At 48.0% G+C, this 16,714-nt stretch overlaps 1 protein-coding gene across 1 annotated transcript in view; it reads left to right on the top strand.

Annotated features, from left to right (window-relative positions):
- Positions 1-16,714, top strand: part of LOC117002997 (vascular endothelial growth factor receptor kdr-like) — a 90,769-nt gene that overhangs the window by 40,799 nt on the left and 33,256 nt on the right. The window contains exons 11-13 of the mRNA XM_033072589.2: positions 6,322-6,430; positions 12,642-12,935; positions 14,760-14,906. Of these exons, the coding sequence (XP_032928480.2) occupies positions 6,322-6,430; positions 12,642-12,935; positions 14,760-14,906 (550 nt within the window). The remainder of the gene's footprint in view (positions 1-6,321; positions 6,431-12,641; positions 12,936-14,759; positions 14,907-16,714) is intronic.

Genomic DNA, 16,714 nt, shown 5'->3' with positions numbered 1-16,714 from the left:
ATGGGCTGACAAGAGCTTGGAGACTCTCAGAGCTACTGTTTGTTCCATATATATATATATATATATGTATATATACAACCAGCTTTTACATATTTCATGATTAAAGTTACAAGCTACGTAATAGTTTTACAATTTATAATACACTCATTCTTTTTCTCCCTGGCTGAAAACAGAGTCTGAGGTGTTTCCTTTTAATTCTTATGTCCTGATTAAGATTTATTCAAATTAATATTCCTAAATTAAAGGAATCTTAGGTTTCACTCCCTGCTTAAATTGCAGACAGTTCCTGTGTCTCTCCCCCTTTCTGAAGTTCAAGGCTCTGTGTTAATTGGAGTCTATATAGTATCTAGTATCTATATTTAAATATGTTGTACATATATATATATTTATAAATATATTTATATTATATATATCATTTTTAAAAGTCATTGAGGAAAAAGTCTTCAGACTTTTCCTTGAGTTTTATCAGTTGTTATTCCCAGCAGGAATGGAACAGACAGGAACCAGCCCAATCCATTCCCACCATATCCCAGCAAATAATTCACCTGCATTGAGCAAGGAGATGAACAAATAAAGCTGCTGGAGTTTGAGCTTCCAGGAGCTGTGTGAGGGACCTGAGCTTGGGGATTTTCCTGTGGGATTGGAGCCTGTGCCATGAGCACTGGAGTCTTGGGCAGGAGGTGGAATTCATCATGGGATTTGTCAGCACCCAAGAGTTCACCCTTGGGAGCTGCAGCAATAAAAGCTGCTCCAGCCACATGTGAAAATAGAGCTGCTAAAAATATGGGAATAACTCTCTTGGAATCACCAGAGCCAGAAATTTGCCCACAGCAAGCTGGCAGGGCAGCAAGCACGGGTTTTTCCAGCAAAGCCCTGGTGCTCTTTGATCACATGAAGCTCCTCAGACATCTCCTGACAGAAGTGCCATGTAAAATTGAGCTCTCTTGTCATCATCCTCATCATGATTATTCCATGAGTATTCCACAGATGGAGAAGTGGATTTCACCTCCTCCTGCCTCCCTCAGCCTGAGTCTCACTCCTGAGGAAAAGCACGAGCTTGTGGTTCAGGTTATGCTGAAGTTTTGGTCAGCCAGGGTTGAGGCAGCTGCACTGTGATGGTTTCATTTTCCATGGGGTTTTGAGTCCACCTTGAACTTCTCACTGGGATTTAAAGCACTGTGTGGCTCCTCTGAATCTTTTCATTCTCCCTGGGGTTTTGAGTCCACCTTGAACTTCTCACTCTGGGACTGAAAGCACTCTGGGATTTAAAGCTCCTCTGAATCTGCTTTTTCACACCAGGTGTAACAGCCGTGAGTGACTGCAGGAACTGCCTGACTTTTCAAGTCACAGGGAGCTAGGCTGCTATTTTATTTTCTTTCCTGCTAGCAAAATAACAAACTGGCCTGAACTTGGGACCAGCAGAAGGGAATAGCAAGACTCATGCATAATTCAGTCCTCACTGGGGGCTCTTTTCATCTATTTTCTCCCTTTCATGTCGATATGAGAGTGGCCAGGCCACGTGGGTGTTTCTGCTGGTAAAATTCTCAACCACTCAAGAAAAGTGACCCAAAAATGCCAAGTTTAGACCTCCTGAAGGAACAAAAAGTCTCCATTAGAGCAGTGGGATGTGTGTGGTGAGAGGTGTGTGAGCAGCTCAGCCAGGCTGCTCAAATCTGTCACTCCAGGGGAGGGGACACAGCAGCCACTGCTGGGATCAGCCCAGGTGTGCCAGCACCTGGAACTGCCCTTGCTGGGTCTGCTGAGAGCCTGGCCAGCAGCAGGGCAGAGAGCTGGCCCTGTGCCTTCACTGACCTCCTAAATTCACAACCACTCAAGAAAACTGACCCAAAAATGCCAAGTTTGGACCTCCTGAAGGAACAGAAAGAACAAAACCTCTGCAGTCACTGGAGGAAGGAGCAGGGGATGGTGACTGCTCAGGACCAGCCAGAATTTACCCACCTGCTCCAGGAGCTGGAGGGTGATCAGTCCCTCCATCCTACAGCTCCTCCAGGCACCTCAAGCTCCAGTTAGCCCAGTTAGCCCAGTTAGCCCAGTTATCCCAGTTAGCCCAGTTGTCCCAGTTCCCAGCCCAGTCCAGCAACTTTCCTGCCCACCCAGTGCTGCCACTGGCTGCTGCCCTTTCCCAGGGAGAGAACACCCCCTGCCAGAGATGGGAGCAAAGCTGGAAGTTGTCAGCTGGCTCCCAGAGCTCTCCTCTCGCTCATCCTCAGCCCATCCTTTAGCATGTTTTGAGTGAATGAACTCCAATCCTGGATCAGCACTGTCAGGCTATGCAAACAAGTGTTATTGTGTGCCACTCAAGTGGATGGATTAGGAGAGAGCTGAATGCTTTCTGTGCAGGTCCCTGCTAAGTTCCTGTAATTCCATCTCCCTGTAGCCACCTCCAGCCCTGCTCTGCCAGAGTCAGACAGCTGAGAAGTTTTCCACCCACATTTTCCACCCCTCATCCTCGCCCACAGAGAGCTAACGAAGTGAAGGAGGAAGGATTGTTCACCAAAGCTCTCAGGGGGGAGGGATTAGACAAAGGAAAGAGAAAGCAAGGAATAACAAGATATTAATTCATGCTGGCTCCAGCTTAAAAAAAGGTCTCTTACTTGCTCTGTCCTTACTACAAGATGTCTTAAAACACTCACAGTGCATGGCTGGGGAATGTTATTTGGCTGCCTCTAAAATAATTTTATCAGTTCTGGAACATTACATATGGACTTTATTGAACTATTCCATCAGGAGCTTTCCCAGCAGCAGGCTCTATTTACTTGTCAGAGCTGTTCTTCAGAAATCAGTCATTTTATTCCTTTAAACTTAGTTTATTCTTTCCTAGTAATTATTTATTAGCTAAAAATCCCTTCCTGGGGCTCGCAGTATTGGGTGGCCTTTAGGTGAAGCAATAGGAAATGGAATCCTTAATTCCAATCCAGCCTGGGATGTGTTTGGTATGCACTGAGCTGCCAGGATCCCATCCAGCTCCCACTAGGAGGATGTCTAGACACGACATGCCAATCATTTGTAATTAATTAGCTCCATGCCAGCACTGCCTGCACAGGAGCTGAGGGGGGGCAGTCCCTGTGGCTGCAGCACCCTGGCAGCTGGGAATGTGTCACTGCTGCTCACAGGGACAGGGAAACTGGAATTGCACATTTCCAGGCTGTAAATGGTTCGTGGATGGCATTTGCAGTGCAGGTTCCACATCAATCATGATTCAGCTCAGCACAGAGTGCTGTGCTCTGGGTTTCCTGAGCAGCAGCTGTGGGGTGAGCCCTGCCTTGGTCATGGAATCCCAGAGGGGTTTGAGGGACTTAGAGACCCTCCAGTGCCACCCCTGCCATGGCAGGGACACCTCCCACTGTCCCAGGCTGCTCCAACCCCAATGTCCAGCCTGGCCTGGGACACTGCCAGGGATCCAGGGGCAGCCACAGCTGCTCTGGGAGTTCCATCCCAGCCAGGAATTCCTTCCAATATCCCACCCATCCTTGCCCTGTGGCAGTGGGAGCCACTCCCTGTGTCCTGTCCCTCCATCCCTTGTCTCTCCTGGAGCCCCTTCAGTCCCTGAGCTCTCCCTGGATCCTTCTCCTGTCCTGGTGAGCACCCCCAGCTCTCCAGCCTGGCTCCAGCAGCTCCATGGCTCCTCTGGACTCTCTCCCACATGTCTCAAGCTTTTCTACCCTGGCTCTGGTTCCAGGAGTGGAAAATACTTCTCCAGGTGCATGGACTAAGCACACACAGGGATTATCCCCTCAGAATTTTTCCACTGTCCCCAGATTTGGGGATTGTGCCCCTGCAGAGTACAACAGCTTGCACTGGTAATAATGGGAAAAGATCCCTGAATTTGGGTGCTCAAGTTTAAGTCATTTTTACAAAATCCTTATCCTGACCTGCCACTGTGACCAAACACACACAGATTTCAAATTTCAGCTACCAAACCAACCAGGATTAGGTTAGTTTGACCACTGATAACTTTGTTTCAGATGTTAGAAAGATAACTGGGCTCCCAGGCTCAGGGATTTACCCAGGAGCACACAGCTGGAGTGAAAGGTTGATGCAGAACTCATCTGAAAGAAAATCACTCAAAATCCTGAATTACCAGCTCTGGAATCACATGCAGATCTCTGCTGGATGCTGCTGGTTTGAAAGTCCCAGTTTGGAGGGCCCTGGGAGGTGCCAGGTGTGTAATGAGCTGAGATCCAAGTGCACAACAATGACTGCAGCATCCAAACAAGAAAATTACTTTCTCCCTATTCCTCAGTAGCTTTTTTTCCCCCAAGAATTTGTCCTGAGATTGTTTCCCACTGTCATTTACCATCTTTTTCGCCGTCATATCTAGACAAGACTGAGATTAACTCCAATGAGGTCTCAGGATAGTTATTTTTTTTTTTTTGTGGGTTTTTTTGTGTTTTCTTTTTTTTTTTTTTTTTTTGTTTTCCCACTGCCCTGCCAGACTTTTCCTGAGTTATGGAGTTGGAGATGTCAGCATCTGTCTGTGTGTGTGCTCATGAGCATTTACCTCTGGGCCACCAAGCAGCTTGAGGCATTGCATCAGTGTTTACAAGAGCCACAGTGTCACCCCTAACACTTTGGACATGTCCCAAAATGGATATTTTATGATTTTGCCTGGCTCTACAGCGTTATCCTCCACTTCCCAGCGAGAGCTGTCACTTAGGAAGACTAATTGCTGTTAAAAGCTGTCCAAATGGATCCCCTTCTGTCCTCAGCACATTCATTTGTATTGGCTTTTGCTCTTCCCAAATGTGAAATGCTCAGCCCCAGCAGCCATGGGGAGCAGGATGTTGGTCCTGATTCAGCAGGAATTCCACAGTGCTGCTCAGGGCTCTGAGCTCATTCCCAGCCTGTGGCACTGGGCCACTGCTCCAGGACCAGCACCAGGAGGAGGAGCAGGCTGCTTTTACAGCCAGGCTGAATTTATAGCAGAGCTATTTTCACACCATAAATCCCTCAGGACTGCATAGCCCTTTCTGTGGTGGACACCAGAGGGTGCTGGGTTTGCTGCTCTCCTTTTTCACCCCTAAATTTGGAGGTTCCCATTCTTGTGTTTGGTGCCCATGAGAAGTAAAGATTTTTCCACTCAGCCCTTTTTCTGCTGCAAATGCTCACTATTAGAATGCCAAATGCACATGGGATCAAAACCTTTGGAACTCATTTCCCTGTGGGATTTAAAGTGCCAGATCTCAGCAAATCTGAAATAACTCAGAAAATGCATCCCACACAGCTCTAGACACACTCATGGGGCAGCTTTAGGAGGGGTAAAGGAATGTCTTGTGCGAGTTTAGTTTAGGATATTAAAAAGAGAGTCCAGAGATGCTTCTGTGCACTTCAAAGAGCTCTCTGGAGATAAGGACAAAGGGCCAGAGGGTGTTATAAGTTTTGATTCTCAAAGGCCTTGGACAGGATGGCAAAGAAAGAGATATTTGTTCCAAATGTGGGGGCTCAGAGCTCCTCAGGTGAATGGCTGCAGGGCAAGCAGAGGAATCCTGCAGGAACAGCTCTGGCCCTGTTTTCCTGCTCACACTCCAAGGGAACACAGGGAATAATTAAAGATTATTTCTGTGGGTATTCCTGTGTGAGCCTGAAGGGGCAGGGCAGTTCCACATGGCTGAGCCTCACCAACAGGAGCCTTGGGAGCTTTAGGGAACACAAATCCTTCAGGACACGTTTGGGGCAGCCCCAGGAGTACCAGAACCACCTCCTTCACCAGGGAGCTCCTTCCTTACCCATGACCTTCCCTTCCTGCATTCCAGCTCCCCCAGAGCTCCCTCCCCACTGAACAAGTCCTTCACAGCTCCAAGGAAGGGTTTGGGGATCAAGGGGCTCCCAGCCCAAAGGGGCCACGTCATTCCCTCCCTTCTCTGAGGGGAAAAGCAAAATCCTCCAATGCTCTTTGTACCACATCCATAGGAATTTCCTGCCTCCCATGCAAATGTGGATATTCCCCACATAACCCAGAGCTGGAAAGCAGGAAAGGGAATGGATGGATGAGGGGCTGTGTTTGGATGGATCCTCCAGGCCCTTCCCTGCAGCTTTTTGCTTGATGCTGTCACATAAAGAGCTTGGCAGTTTCTCAAAAGAGGAGCCTGTTTTTCATGGGTAAGATAGGTTAAAAAAAGGAAAGGTGATGTTTGGGAATGAGCAGGGAAGAGAATTAACTGGGCTGAGATGAGAGAGACAAAAACCAAGCAGCAGCACTTGCCTGGGACTTTCCCCCATTATTAACTAGAAACAACTTTGTTAACAGCTTTTCTACCCCAGCACACCCTCAGAGGCATTGCTTGTTTTCTTTGTGGGCAGATCGTGAGCACCCTGACCTTGGAGAACAGCAGTGCCTCGGGCATCTTTTACTGCGTGGCTTTCAACAAGGTGGGCGAGGAGGAGCGCAGCATCGAGTTCTACGTGTCAGGTAAACAAAAAAACCCAAAAAAACTCTTTACCACAGGCAGGTGCTGCTGCTCTGATTGCCCTGAGTTTCACAGGAGTGCTGGTTCCACTCCCGGGGTGGTGTTGTCCTGCTTTCAGGTCGAAACTGGGCAGAAACACCAATTTAGGGTAGTGGTTTTGACCAATTTCAAGATACTCAGTATAGGATTAGGAGCAAAAGCAAGGCAGGTTTAAAACTTAAAAGGTGTAAAGAAAAAGCTTGATTAACAACCTAGAAGAATAACAACCTAAAAGAATAACAACCTAAAAGAATAATAACTTAAAAGAATAGTAGCTTAAAAGAATAATAACCTAAAAGAATAATAGCCTAAAATAATAATAACCTGAAAGAATAATAACCTAAAAGAGTAATAGGATTCAGAATGAAACCTTCAGACCACCTCTCATCCTCTGTCCCACACCTTCTGAAGACAACAAACAGAAACACTTCAGTCAGTCACCAATTTCAGAATTGTTCTTTCCAGTTCACACTGGGGAGAGGAGTCTCCCCTTGTCAGGCTTTAGGGATTTCTGTGGATGCCCTGTTCTAAGTGCCAATAAATGCAAAAGCAGCTCAGCTGTGTTTTTGGAGCACCCCACACAGGGCAGGGTCCAGCTCTGTGGGACATGTCCAGCCCAGCTGCAGCCCCAAGTGCCTCTGCCTGTGTTAAAGCAGCACTGGTGACACGTGAGTGCTGTCCTTGGGAAACCTCTGGCACAGCTGAGGCCTTGGTGGTGTTGCAGAGCTCTGGGGTGTTCCCTGAGCCAGGACAAAGGCTGGTGTCCAAGGAAATCAGCAGCCACACAAAGGTGGCCAGCCCAGGGCTGATGGCACTGGGACCTTGGAGCCCTGCCTGCCTTTGCAGTGCCCTTTGTGCAGGGAGGAGCTTCTCCAAAAAACACAAATCCAAACAAATATCTGCTTAACCTTTCAGCACAGGAATTCTTTAGGAGTGAGCTCAAGGAGAGATGGCAGTTCAAAAAGAGAGGAGAGTGCAGGGACAGCCTGGTTCAAGTGCTCACCCAGCACAAACTGAAACGTTCCTGTGCTCACTTTCTGGATGAGTGGATGTTGGCTGGCAGGATTTGCTTCAAAACATCGATTTTTAGAACAAAGAGTGCAGAAGTGTCCTGGAAAGTAAATGTCTGATTCTCACTGCTTGGATCCTTGCCCATGAGCAAGTTGGGAGGGCATAGGTCTCTCGTGGCACTCCTGTGCCTCTCTTCCCTCCTGGGCTGATTGACTCTTGCAGCAAAGGAACCCAGCACCTTTCAAACCCTTCTAGCCAAAAAAGAGCTCACCAAACACTGTTCCCATTGGTGTTACATACAGTGCCAGCAGAAAAATGCCATCTAACAATAATGAAGCAGGAACCATGGAGGGGAAAGATTTCACCTCCCTCAGAGGTGACAGGAGACAGGACAGACTTTCAGCCTCCAAAAGAGATTTCCCAAAGTTCTACCTCTCATTTTCTCAGGGAAATGCCCTTCAAGGTGCATTTTTGGGAGATGCAGCTCGGATATAAGAGGTCCCCAAGATGTCCAAGGCAGGCTGAAGACCAGCTGTTCATTTTACACCTCATTCCTCCCAAGTTCTCAGTGTCCTGCTGGGAATTCTGCCACTGCTATGTCTGGGTGGGTTATCCAAGCTCTTCACAGATCTGCCACAAAACCCAAAGAAATAAGCCAAGAGCATAAGATCAGGTCCAAAGGGTTAGATCATCCCATGCACCTTGCACAACTCTGGTTTATTTTAATAATTAAGTTATGTAGGGGCTTTTTTCCACCCACAGTGAGCTAATATTTCAGATTTTTTATTTTGAGATCCAGCTAGTGAAGTTTTGAGACACAAGTGTTTTAATCATGCAGTTTGAATGATGAAGGAAATGAATCACTGAAGTTACTGACAGTGGTTATGGTGGGAATGGTTCCACCCAAGCAGACAAGGAGGTTAACAGGGCTTGGCAAGACAGATTTATTCCAGGCTGTGAAGGGAAAATGGGAGTCTGGGCATTCTGGGGAAGAGGCAAATGCTGAGAGCATGACTGCCTTTTGGAAGTGCTGTATTTAAAAATAGTGATGTTTATGGATTAGAAAGGAATGAAATCTTTCTAAATGTGGCCATCCTGGTGCTAAACCAGGTGAAACAGCATCAGTGACCTGCTGTGGGCTTCCTCCACAGGAGGGTCCTGTCTGAGCTGCTCCAGCTGTGGGGAAGGCTCTGCAGGTCATCCTCACATCTGGAACAGCTGGAGCAGGCTCCAGGTTACTGTCCCCAGGAGTTTTCTCCTGTCCCAGTGTTGAGGGACATCCAGGCAGAGGAAGCTCAGCAGCACAGGGCTCTAAGATGGTCACTTCATGATTTTGAGGTTCTTTCTGTGCAGGTTGAACCTAAGGGCTGAGCTGAAGGCTGGGGAAGAGCTTGAGAGCACATGAGCAACAAGTGGGACTTTGGGAAATGTTTGTGGCATTTCCCAGCTCTCTGCAAAGCAGCTGCAAGGGTGGCAGCCCACAATTAATCCAGAAATTTGCTGATTTTAAAGACCTCTCCCATTCTCTCTTACCACCAATCAAGCTGCTGCTCCCTGAGCTGCTTTCAGACCTCCTGGCTAAACTGGGCTTAACTCACTTGTCCCTGGTAAGAAACCTGAAGGTGACACAGAGGCTGAATTCCCTCAAATCCCTGTCCTGGGGCAGGGTTGAGATGTTTTCCCAGGACATGGCAGAGTGTTCCAGGGACACTTCCTCAGGTGTTGTCCAGGCTGCTCTCTGGGGACCTGCTCACTTCAGTCTGATGTTTTCACCACCACTACCTTCATCTCAGAAAAATTAATTTATCCCTGTGGAATAATTGTCAGCAACCATTTTGTTCTTCCACTGCAGAACCCCCACAAAAACTCCCACAGGCACCAGAAATAGCACTGGGCTCTATTTTTAAATCATTTCTCTGCCAGCAGAGTTCATCTCATGAAGGGTCAGCAGGCTTTGGAGATCACTCAGAATCCAAACCTTATAAGGGGTCCAGAGTGATGAGAAATCTCACCATGCAGTGACAGCCCCTCCTGCAGATGTCCTGGCTGTCCCTGTCCCTCTGCAGTCTCTCCTGAAGGGATTTATCCCCCTGTCCTGGCCTAACTCTCACTCCAGGATTTTTGTTTTGTGTCAACCCAATCAAGATCTGAGCCCTGCCTGCCTTTCCCACCACTGCTCTGACTCCAGAGTTCCCACTGAAGCCTTGGGTGAGCCATGAGATGCTCAGAAATGTCATTGTCTGCCTCCAGCTCCAAAGGACATTCCAAGCAGGCTGCAAACTCTCCAGTGCACTGAAAAGCTGCCCTGGTGTCCCCTGCAGGGATTCTCTGCCATGGACAAGTGTCATTTACCTTCTAATCTCTGCTCTGCACCTTGGAAAGGGCAGCTCTACAGAGCTGCAGGTCCAGAGTAAATCAAATTCCAGCCTTTGTGTGACTGCACTGCATTCAGCAAAGTGGGATCCCACCCATCTGAAAACTTGGAGTGTTCTGGGAATATAAATGAATTATGATAAGAATAACAAATAATAACCAAGGGTTTATCTGATTGCCAAAACAACTGAGAAAAATCGAGTTAAAGATTTCTACCCGAAAGAAAATATTGCATTTCCAGCAGGAGATAAAAATCTGCTCTCAGATAGCAGAACAATGGATGAGCTGGGCTGCTCTAGGATGCTGTGCCACTCCAAACTGCTCATTCCCAAGGTGTTGACAGCATTCCTGACAAGCTCCACACAGAGGGGCTCCCCCTTCCCTCCATCCCTTTTCCTGATGGCAAAGCCCCCTGCCAGGCCCAGGGCTGGAATCTGGGCAAGAGCAGAAGTTTTGAATTACACAGATTATTGTGCAAAGCACAGGAAATTAAAAACAATTAATTCCTTGTAAATACAAATGGAGCCAGCCTTGCCTTTGATTTATGGTGCCTTTTTACCTCCCCCCAATGGCTCCTTTCCCTCTTTTGCCACGGAATCCCTGACGGTGGAGAGGGAAATTCGCAGCTACTACTCTGTAACACAACACCAAAGACAAATGTTTGGTGGCTGCTGATAAAAGGGAAAAGGCTCCGTGGTGCATTCTTTTAGCCAACTTATTAGGAGCCTTCTAAAACACGGTGTCTGTTCAGAGGGAGGAAGTTAATCACTGCTCAGGTTCAGGATTATGTAAGCAAAGCTGTCTGAGAGATGAACTGACTTGAAATGTGCTCTCCAAACTGCACTCACTCCCCTGATAATCCCGGTAGGAGGAGAAAAGAGAGAGGAGAGCATGAAAAGATAGAGCAGAGCAACTTCTTTTTTTTCCTCTCTCCTTCCACTGCAATGAAAATCAATGAATATTCTATTGGAGCTGAAAGAGCTGCTTGAAAGGCAAACAAGATGGGAGAGAACAGCACAGGTTCCAGCTAAAAATATTCAAAATGCTAAATAAAAAATGTCAGGAGAAGGAATGATAAGAAAAACAAGCCAGGCCTCTGCTCCCAGAATGTTAAGTTGGTAGAAAAAAAAAACAAAAACCAAAACCCTGCCAACTTTCAAGTCCAGCAACAAAGCAAAACTATGGAGCATCCTTCAAAACTCAGGGTTTGGGAATGGGGCAATCCATTCCCAGAGTTCTTAAGCAGAATTTGGGCAGGCTGGAAGCACAGCAGTGAGCAGTGGATGTGGTTTGGGTGGCCTCAGCAGGATTTGGACAGGCTGGAAGCACAGCAGTGAGCAGTGGATGTGGTTTGGGTGGCCTCAGCAGGATTTGGGCTGGCTGGAAGCACAGCAGTGAGCAGTGGACGTGTCACACGAGGCAGCCTGGGCACACAGCTGGCACCCAGAGAGAGCAACTGAGCCTAAGAACACCCTGCAGAGAGCAAACTGCAATTCCAGCACAAGGAGAGAAGAGAAAAATAACAATTTCCACAGCTGTGGCCTGAGGGGGTCTCTTCTCTTTTTGGATCTTTTGTGAAGTAGTTCTGGTGCCAGTCTTTAAAAACCATGAAGCAAAAGCTCGTGGTTTCTCCTCCAGATGACTTGGGAAGAGGAGAGACTTTTAATCATATCTGCAAGCTCCTCCAGGGCTCTGTGTTTTATGGAATATGTGCTTTATTATGAAGCAGATTGATTATTTCAGCTCTTTCTGCTCAGCTGTAGCTTCTGCAGAACTTTTTGCAGTGGGAGCCCCTGGCCAAAGTGCAGGTGGAATTTGCAGATGGCAAATGCAGTGCCCCCTTGTTCTGCTTGAACTCCTGGCCCTCTCAAAATCCCACCCAGCTCATCCTGACTTGAGGAAGCATCTCAGCAACAGCTTGGCACTGAATCATCTCTCAGATTTAGAGATATTTTACCTGTCCTGTAACACTGATAAGAGGTTCCTCATAATTCAGAAAAATTCCAGATCACTGTGGTTATCCATGAGCTTTCATTCAGGTGGATAGGTCTCTAAAATTAACAAAATCCAAAGGCATTATTTTCCAGCCTCAACTTATTTGCAGGTTTCTGGCAGCTACTGCAGGGCAGGCTCTGGCTTTTCACTCAAGTTTTTCTTGTTTTCAAACAGATTCAGTTCACCACTTCAGGAAAATTGATTTTTTTTTTTTCTGGAGTGAAAAGTTACTAAAAATATAGCAAGAAACATCTCACTCTTTCATGGCTAGGTTGGAGTCATGACTCAGAGTATTTCTCTGCTAAATATAAGGGCCTCAAGGACTTAGACATCATTAGAGCGGTTAATCCACCAGTGATCAAGTAAATATCCAGCACTCACATGTGATGAAAATAAATATTGGCACAGTTGGAATAAGAGAGAGTTGAGGAGACTGTTCAGTGGGGACAAGGTGCTGCTCCTGAGGGATGGCAATGGGTTTTTTTATTCCTCTGCAATTAATACTTTCCAGCCTTGATTGTGGAAAGAGCTCACAAACACATTTATTGACTTGGATGGAAACAGCTCCTGATTAAACTCTCTCAGTCCATTAACTCCTTCTATTTATAAGCTTTCAATTCATTATTTGGGGATGGGATGATTTTCGAACTTTTCCCTTCCCTAATTCCCAGCTCCAGTGCCTGTTTCCCCATTTCCATGTGCCTCATTAAACCTGGCTTGTTCTATCACCAAGTTTGACCTCCCAAGTAGACACCAGGCAGATTGAATTCCAACCACCTTTTCCCTTCCTCCTAGATGTGCCCTCTGGGTTGCAAACCCCCTCCCAGGTCACGGCCATCGTGGGGAACGACGTGCAGCTCACCTGCCGGGCCTCCAGGTACATCTACACCCACCTGGCCTGGTACTACCCCTCCTCAGAGGCAGCCCCCAGCCACTCTGTGCTCAGGAGGATGGACAGATATTCCATCTCTTTGACCCTGCTCATCCCCAACGTGACGAGGGAGCAGAGTGGGCTCTACAAGTGCCGAGCCCAGAACCAGCACAACAGCACGGACACGCTGGAGCAGCAGAGCCAGCTCCTGGTCAGAGGTATGTCCCATGGCTGTGTCCTCACACACACCCTGCCTCCTGCTCTGCTTTGCTTTTGTCATTTACTCTGTGGGCATTGACAGCCTGATGTGGACAACACTCACCCAGCTGCTGCTGGGTTTGGAGAAAATGTTTGAAATCTCATAAAGGTGATTTCAGCAGCATTTTGTCCTCCCAGCTCTGTGCTGGGTGCAGGTTTAGAGTGGACTGAGGGTGAAAAGCATCACCCATAATTTACTGACAGCACAGCTGAAACTTGGGATGCTCACCCCAGGTCTGTGTGACTTTAGTACCCACTCTCAGCTGCCAGGATGAGAGACCTGAATAGATTTGGACCCAGCAGATCCCAAATGTCCCTGGGCAAGTGTAAAATCAAGTGACATGTGCCATTTATTCTGGGTAAGAGGGATGCACTTTGTTATAATAATTATTTTCTTACTTACACCCAAGCCCCCAACTCTTTTATTTCACTGAGATCCTCCAGCCTGGTTCTGCTGGCTGTGGGAATACAAAGGCCAGGACACTTCTGGCAGCAGGAAGTCACTGAAAATTAGTGAAATTTCTTGTGCTTCAGAGTGAGGAAGGTGGGTGAACATCTCAAAGCCTCCTCAGAAGGAAAAGGGCTGGCATGGGGAATGGATAGATTTATTATTATTAACCACCTTCCAATGTGAAGAAATCCCAAAGCACAGAACTGGAGTAGAAGTGAGACAGGGAGCAGGAGTCTGAGAGCTTCAGAAGCAGAATTAGGGGTTTTCAAAGTGGCTGCTCTGGCTTGGAGGCTCTGCAGGGTCAGTGCTGCCCTGGGCACTTGGCACCAGGCACAGCTCAGCTTCAGCCTTGCAGTGAGGCAGCACAGTCCCTGTGCACCTCCACACACAGAGCTCAGATTGCAGCCTGGCAGGTGATTGATTCCCAGACACACAAACATTCCCCTTTTCCTGAAGCACAGAGGGAGGGAAGGGCTCCCACTCAGGTACTGGGCAGTGAGAATGCTGTGGCTGCTCCCCACAGCACCTGTGAGCATCACCTGCTGCGAGGCACCAGCCTTGCTGTGCTCTCTGCTTTCAGGCACTTCCCTTTCCTCTCCCCTGAGATAGTTCAGTTCAGTCAGTCAGATTTCCACCTACACACACACCTACACAGCGTGGCTATGGGAAAAACACAGCTAGACTGGGAGTGCATCCTTGGAGAACTCGAATCAGGATCACATTCTTGTGAGGATGATTGGGCTCTGGTGTTTGTCTGGCACATGTCAGGCAATTCTTGTGGAGAACACACATAGAAATGCCCCTCCAAACCAGTTTTCCTTTCCTTGTTCAAACATTTTATATGGTCTAATGCCCCTCATATTCTCCTCACTGCAAGTTTGGGGTGTATTTTTGTGTTTGTGATTTTATTCATTGCTGTCTTGCACCTTTTATAAATGAACATGAAGTGGGCATTAGCATGGTTGTAGTAAGGAGAAAACTGCCCTTCTGATGGAGGATAAAAAACCTTTAGAACTGTTTCCTCTTTTCACCTTCCTTCCTCCTTTTTGTCTTCAACTCTGCATGTGCACCACCCACTCCCTGTCCTTTGTTTTCTCCAAACTTAAGCTTAGGCAGTGTGAAAATAGACCAAATAAACTTCTGATCAACTGATCAACCACAGCTTTGCCACATCCAGCCCAGAGAGGCCATGCAAGGAGGGGAGGGGAGGGAAGAGCCTCTCCAAACCTGACTGGGGTATTTCCCTGGAAGGGCCTCCCCAAACCTGACTGGGGTATTTCCCTGGAAGGGCCTCCCCAAACCTGACCTGGGCTCTTTCCCTTTGTGGCTGCAGCGAAGGCGGCGCCGTTGGTGATCCAGAACTTCACGGACCTGGAGGTCAACATCAGCGGCAAGATCCTGCTGGAGTGCAAGGTCAGTGGGACACCAGAGCCACAGGTCACCTGGAGGAAGAATGGCTACCCCATCTCAGCAGCCTCAGGTGAGCTCCTGCTCCCCAGAATTGTTGGGGATGTTGATAATGGGCTGGCAGGGTCCCCATGACACAGGAACCAGGGCTGTGCCCATCACTTGGGGCACACACACACAAACCCAAATGCCAGAGCACTGCAGGGAGCTCCAGCTTGGGCTCTGAGGTCAGAGGAAGCTCCTGTGTGCAGAGCCAGCCCAGCACACATCAGCACAGCACTGGGAAATCAGGGAGGGTGCTGGTGTGAGACCAGAGTTTGGCACAAAACTGAGCCCCAGGGTGCACCTGTGTCAGGTGGGTCTGGCAGCACAAGCCTGAGCTCTCAGCTGTCCTGGTCATGATAAACTGCAGCAAAGTCACCTGGCAGAGGGGTTGAGGGCACCCCATGGTGTGTGAAATGTCCTTTATTTCCCAGATGGGAATGTGCTCTCAGCTCTGGGACAGAGCCCTCACCTGAGCCTCCAGCTCCCTCACCTGAGCCCAGGTGCCTTCCCAGCTCTGTGCCACAGATCCAGGGGATGTGCTGAGCTGGAAGGGGTCACAGGATCATCAATCCAGCCTCTGGCCCTGCACAGACCCCCAGCAATTCCACCCTGGGCATCCCTTGTGTCCAAACCCTCCTGGAGCTCTGTGGGGCTGTGCCCATTCCCTGGGAAGCCTGGGCAGTGCCCAGCACCCTCTGGGGAAGAACCTTCCCCTAAAATCCAACCTAACCCTGCCCTGGCCCAGCTCCAGCCATTCCCTGGGTGCTGTCCCTGTCACAGGGAGCAGAGATTGGAGCTGTCCCTCGGGAGGATGTCAAAGACCTCACTGAGATCTCCCTGCTCTGAACAAACCAAGTGCCCTCAGCTGCTCCTCCAGGCCCCTCCAGACCCCTCCCTTTGGCTGCTCTCCAATGGTTTAAAGTCCTTTTTATATTCTGATATCCAAAACTGCACTGGAGGTGAGGCTGTCCTGAGTCCTCCCATAAATCATGGAGAGTCCCATGTCAGTAGCTGGTCCTGTGACTTTAATTTTGCAACTTGGACTAGGTAGGAAATCTAGGATCATCCATAATTCAGATCAGAATGTTCTGAGAGAAACTCTTTATAGCTCCTGAAATTTTATAAATAATTCTAGAGGGACAAGCATGTAACTCATCCAACCAATGGAAACATAAATAAAATATTTGGAAGAAACACCTTAGGGTAAATATTTCAGCACAGTGCATGGCAAGTTGTGTGCAGTACTCTTGTTAACAACAACGGGATTACAGGCAGAACACCCAGAAATTCAAAATGTCTTTTCCTTTTGGATTCCAAGCCTGACCTGTTTCCCTATTTCTACCCCAATCATCCCCTCAGTGAAACAGAAGAATTCTCAGTGCAGTACCACAAATCAGGAAAAATGAAACTGGGACAATGAAATGTTGAAAAGTCTCTTGTAGGTCATATCTAGGCAAGCTCTCTATTCTCACTCCACCTGGCTGCCTGTGAATCCAGGATTGCTTCACACCATTATATTTCCAAGAAGTGCCCAACTTGAGTTCCATGTTCCCCAAGTCCCAAACCTTCCCACAGCCTTCAGTAATTCCACTGAGCTCCCATTTCTCCTAGTGTATCTTCCTGCTATCAGACACCAACCCTGCATCCCTTTGCTAACTTCTGGATTTGCTTCCAGGCTCTACCCACTCTAAATCAACAACCACATTTGCTGTTGTTTAAAAGATGCCAAATAATTTATCCAGGTGTTGAAGAGGAAGAAAAAACTCAGGGAAAGGTTCCCAGACCAGGAGGAGCACAGGATTAAAATGTGTCCTAACACCAGAGCCTGCCTGGATG

This window comes from Catharus ustulatus, chromosome 14 (assembly GCF_009819885.2).
Source record: "Catharus ustulatus isolate bCatUst1 chromosome 14, bCatUst1.pri.v2, whole genome shotgun sequence".
In the NCBI taxonomy this organism is placed as follows: Eukaryota; Metazoa; Chordata; class Aves; order Passeriformes; family Turdidae; genus Catharus; species Catharus ustulatus.
Note: the sequence above shows the minus strand (reverse complement) of the source record. Positions and strands in the feature narration are given on the sequence as shown.